Source organism: Gavialis gangeticus, unplaced genomic scaffold (genome assembly GCF_001723915.1).
Source record: "Gavialis gangeticus isolate Ggan-Ray unplaced genomic scaffold, GavGan_comp1, whole genome shotgun sequence".
In the NCBI taxonomy this organism is placed as follows: Eukaryota; Metazoa; Chordata; order Crocodylia; family Gavialidae; genus Gavialis; species Gavialis gangeticus.
In genome coordinates this window covers 93658517-93660927 of record NW_017729022.1, presented here as the reverse complement: position 1 = coordinate 93660927, position 2411 = coordinate 93658517, and the positions used below count along the sequence as shown (strand labels likewise).

The 2411-nt window shown below is 39.7% G+C and overlaps 1 protein-coding gene across 1 annotated transcript in view; it reads right to left on the bottom strand.

The window, feature by feature from the left end:
• LOC109297042 (solute carrier organic anion transporter family member 1C1-like) overlaps nt 1-2411 on the bottom strand; it is a 44468-nt gene that overhangs the window by 23023 nt on the left and 19034 nt on the right. Inside the window, exons 5-6 of the mRNA XM_019516704.1 lie at nt 1500-1646; nt 121-219 (exon numbers count right to left, since the gene is read on the bottom strand). Of these exons, the coding sequence (XP_019372249.1) occupies nt 121-219; nt 1500-1646 (246 nt within the window). The remainder of the gene's footprint in view (nt 1-120; nt 220-1499; nt 1647-2411) is intronic.

Here is a 2411-nt window from a genome sequence, read left to right as displayed (position 1 = left end):
CATCGACCACTTCAGAGAAACCTGTTTCTACATCATCCATATTATTAGCTTTGAAAAGTTCAAGATCCTTTAGTGAAATAAGTAGAGGTAACAATTTTTAAATACAATTTTCTAACTTACCCAAGTCCACAAAGCCTATGTCAACATATAGCTTGGCACACAGGGAACCTAAAAGAAAGCCAAATATTGGTCCTATAATCGCAACTGTCTGTACACACCCTGGAAAAGAAAGCAGAATACTTTATCATGGGACTATTTTTATATCTCATATATCCTCTTTAGCCAGTCCAAATCAGTGCTGAAGTTAGTTCAGAATTGTACCTGAATTGATTTACTCGAGGCTGATTTTGGTTTATGGATTTGGTGACAGAAAAAAAAAGTGACATTTTGATGGAGTAGGCCAAATTCTCTTGTTTGCTACAATTGAACTAATCTGGAGCCACTGAAAATGTTCACGTCATCCAGATAAATAGTGTGTGATGTGATGTCATACTGGTGAAAAGTGGTGGTGGACATTTTAGTTTGCTGAAACAAATACTATTCTCACGCACTTTGGTGGAATTCCTATGTACCAGTAATTCCATTCTAAGAAAAGTTACTTCAGAGAAGCACTGCTGCTCCAAAAAGAAAAAAAAATGGCCTTTTGCAACACAGTGTCACTTTCTTTTTTGTTGTCATCCAATTAAATGGGACAAATCCAGTGTGGAGTAAATGTAACCTGAGAAATGTGTGTGTAAAATACAGCAGGCATCAACAGAGCTGCAAATGACATATTTATGGTCAAAGTGAATATGGTCAGGCAGTTAGGTATAAATTGGTCAGGACAAAGGACAAATTGTTAAACAGAAGGAGGATATTTAAGTTAATGGTGGACAAACTTTTTAAAAGGTTGAGATGACTATTTTGGATTATTATGGAAAAGTGAAGATATTTTATTAGGCCCTGTCAAAGCTACTTCTAGACTTTGTCAGAGTAGAAATACTGCAAGAAAAAGCTCTGGAAATAAAAGGCCTTGTTTGTGATATTTCAGGTGGAAACATATTTCAGGTGTGTTCTCTGAAACAAAGCAGAGAACAACATTACAAGTATTTCTAACTCTGAATGTCTGGTTCTGATTCAGCTTGAATTTGGAAGAAAAATTCCAACTTTGTACTCCATGCTGTTTTAAAGTTAAAGTTAGCCTAAACAGTATATGAATATGTCCTTCTCTGTCCAGAGAAATGAATAGGCATAACAACTCAATAGCATATGTGAACGGCACTTAGAGGACAAAGGAACCAGAAGCCAAATTATTTTTTCAGTTGAAGATAATAGGACAGCCCTGCTGTACTTAAGAGGGGAAATTAGCCTTTAAAAGTTTTAGGCAACACCTTAAAAAATGGAAATCATATAAGTAAAATAATCAAGGAAGGTCAATTTAATAATACTCAAGCCAACTCAATTTGCTTCTTGCAAAAATGGGTCATTAGGAAAAAGGGATGTGATGTAATCATTTTTACCAATGTAAAAGGCAGCACTCTCCTCATTGGCATAGTCATCAATATAGGTAATTCCCAAAGGTTGAATAGGAGTCTCTCCAATTCCACGCAGAAGATTCCCCAAAAAAACATATATCCACATGGAAGTTCCAGCTTCTTTTTCACAACCTAATACAAACATGTAGAGACAGAGAAAGAGACAGATCTTGTTTGTGACATTTCAACATTAAATACGCAAGATTAAAATCCGTCTATTATATGGGTATATCTCTTGCTAACTTCTGCAGAATAGGCACCTCTGTATTTGGGAGCAGAAGTGAACTCACTAATGAACTGAAATGGCAAAATAATCCTCTCTAGGGTAGTTAGTGGAAGGGATTTGTAAAGTACTTCTCTGCTGTGTTACATATCAGGGCTGCAATACTGTGAGCCACAGATGTCCCCTTTCCTCACTGCACCACATGTGTGGGCAGTAGGCCTGTGCGAAGAGGCTAGTATACACTTTAGATTTGGATTCGGCCAATTTGGGGGACAGTCATTTGATTCAGTGATTCAAATCAGTGTCCCAAATCAATTGGTCTGAATTTGATTCAGAGGTTTGGCTGCCACCAAATAGGTCGAATCTCCAATTGAACAGGCCCCATCCCCCACCCACTGCCCCCATCAAAAAAAAACCTCGTACTCACTGGCCCCTGCCAGCTGGAGGGGGGGGGCAATCCCTACTGCCCCATGCTGTGTGGGGGGACTCTGCTATGAGCCGCCAGAGGCCCTGACAGCTGCTGCAGCAGCCAGTGAGTGTGGACCTTTTTTTTTTAATGTATTTTTTTTAAGTGCTGGGATGTTGGCAGCCATTGATAGGGCTGGGAGAGCAGGAAGGGGTTGGGGGGTGCTTGGGGGGTTGTGGAGGCAGGGTGTGGGTTGTGAGGGAGGGTG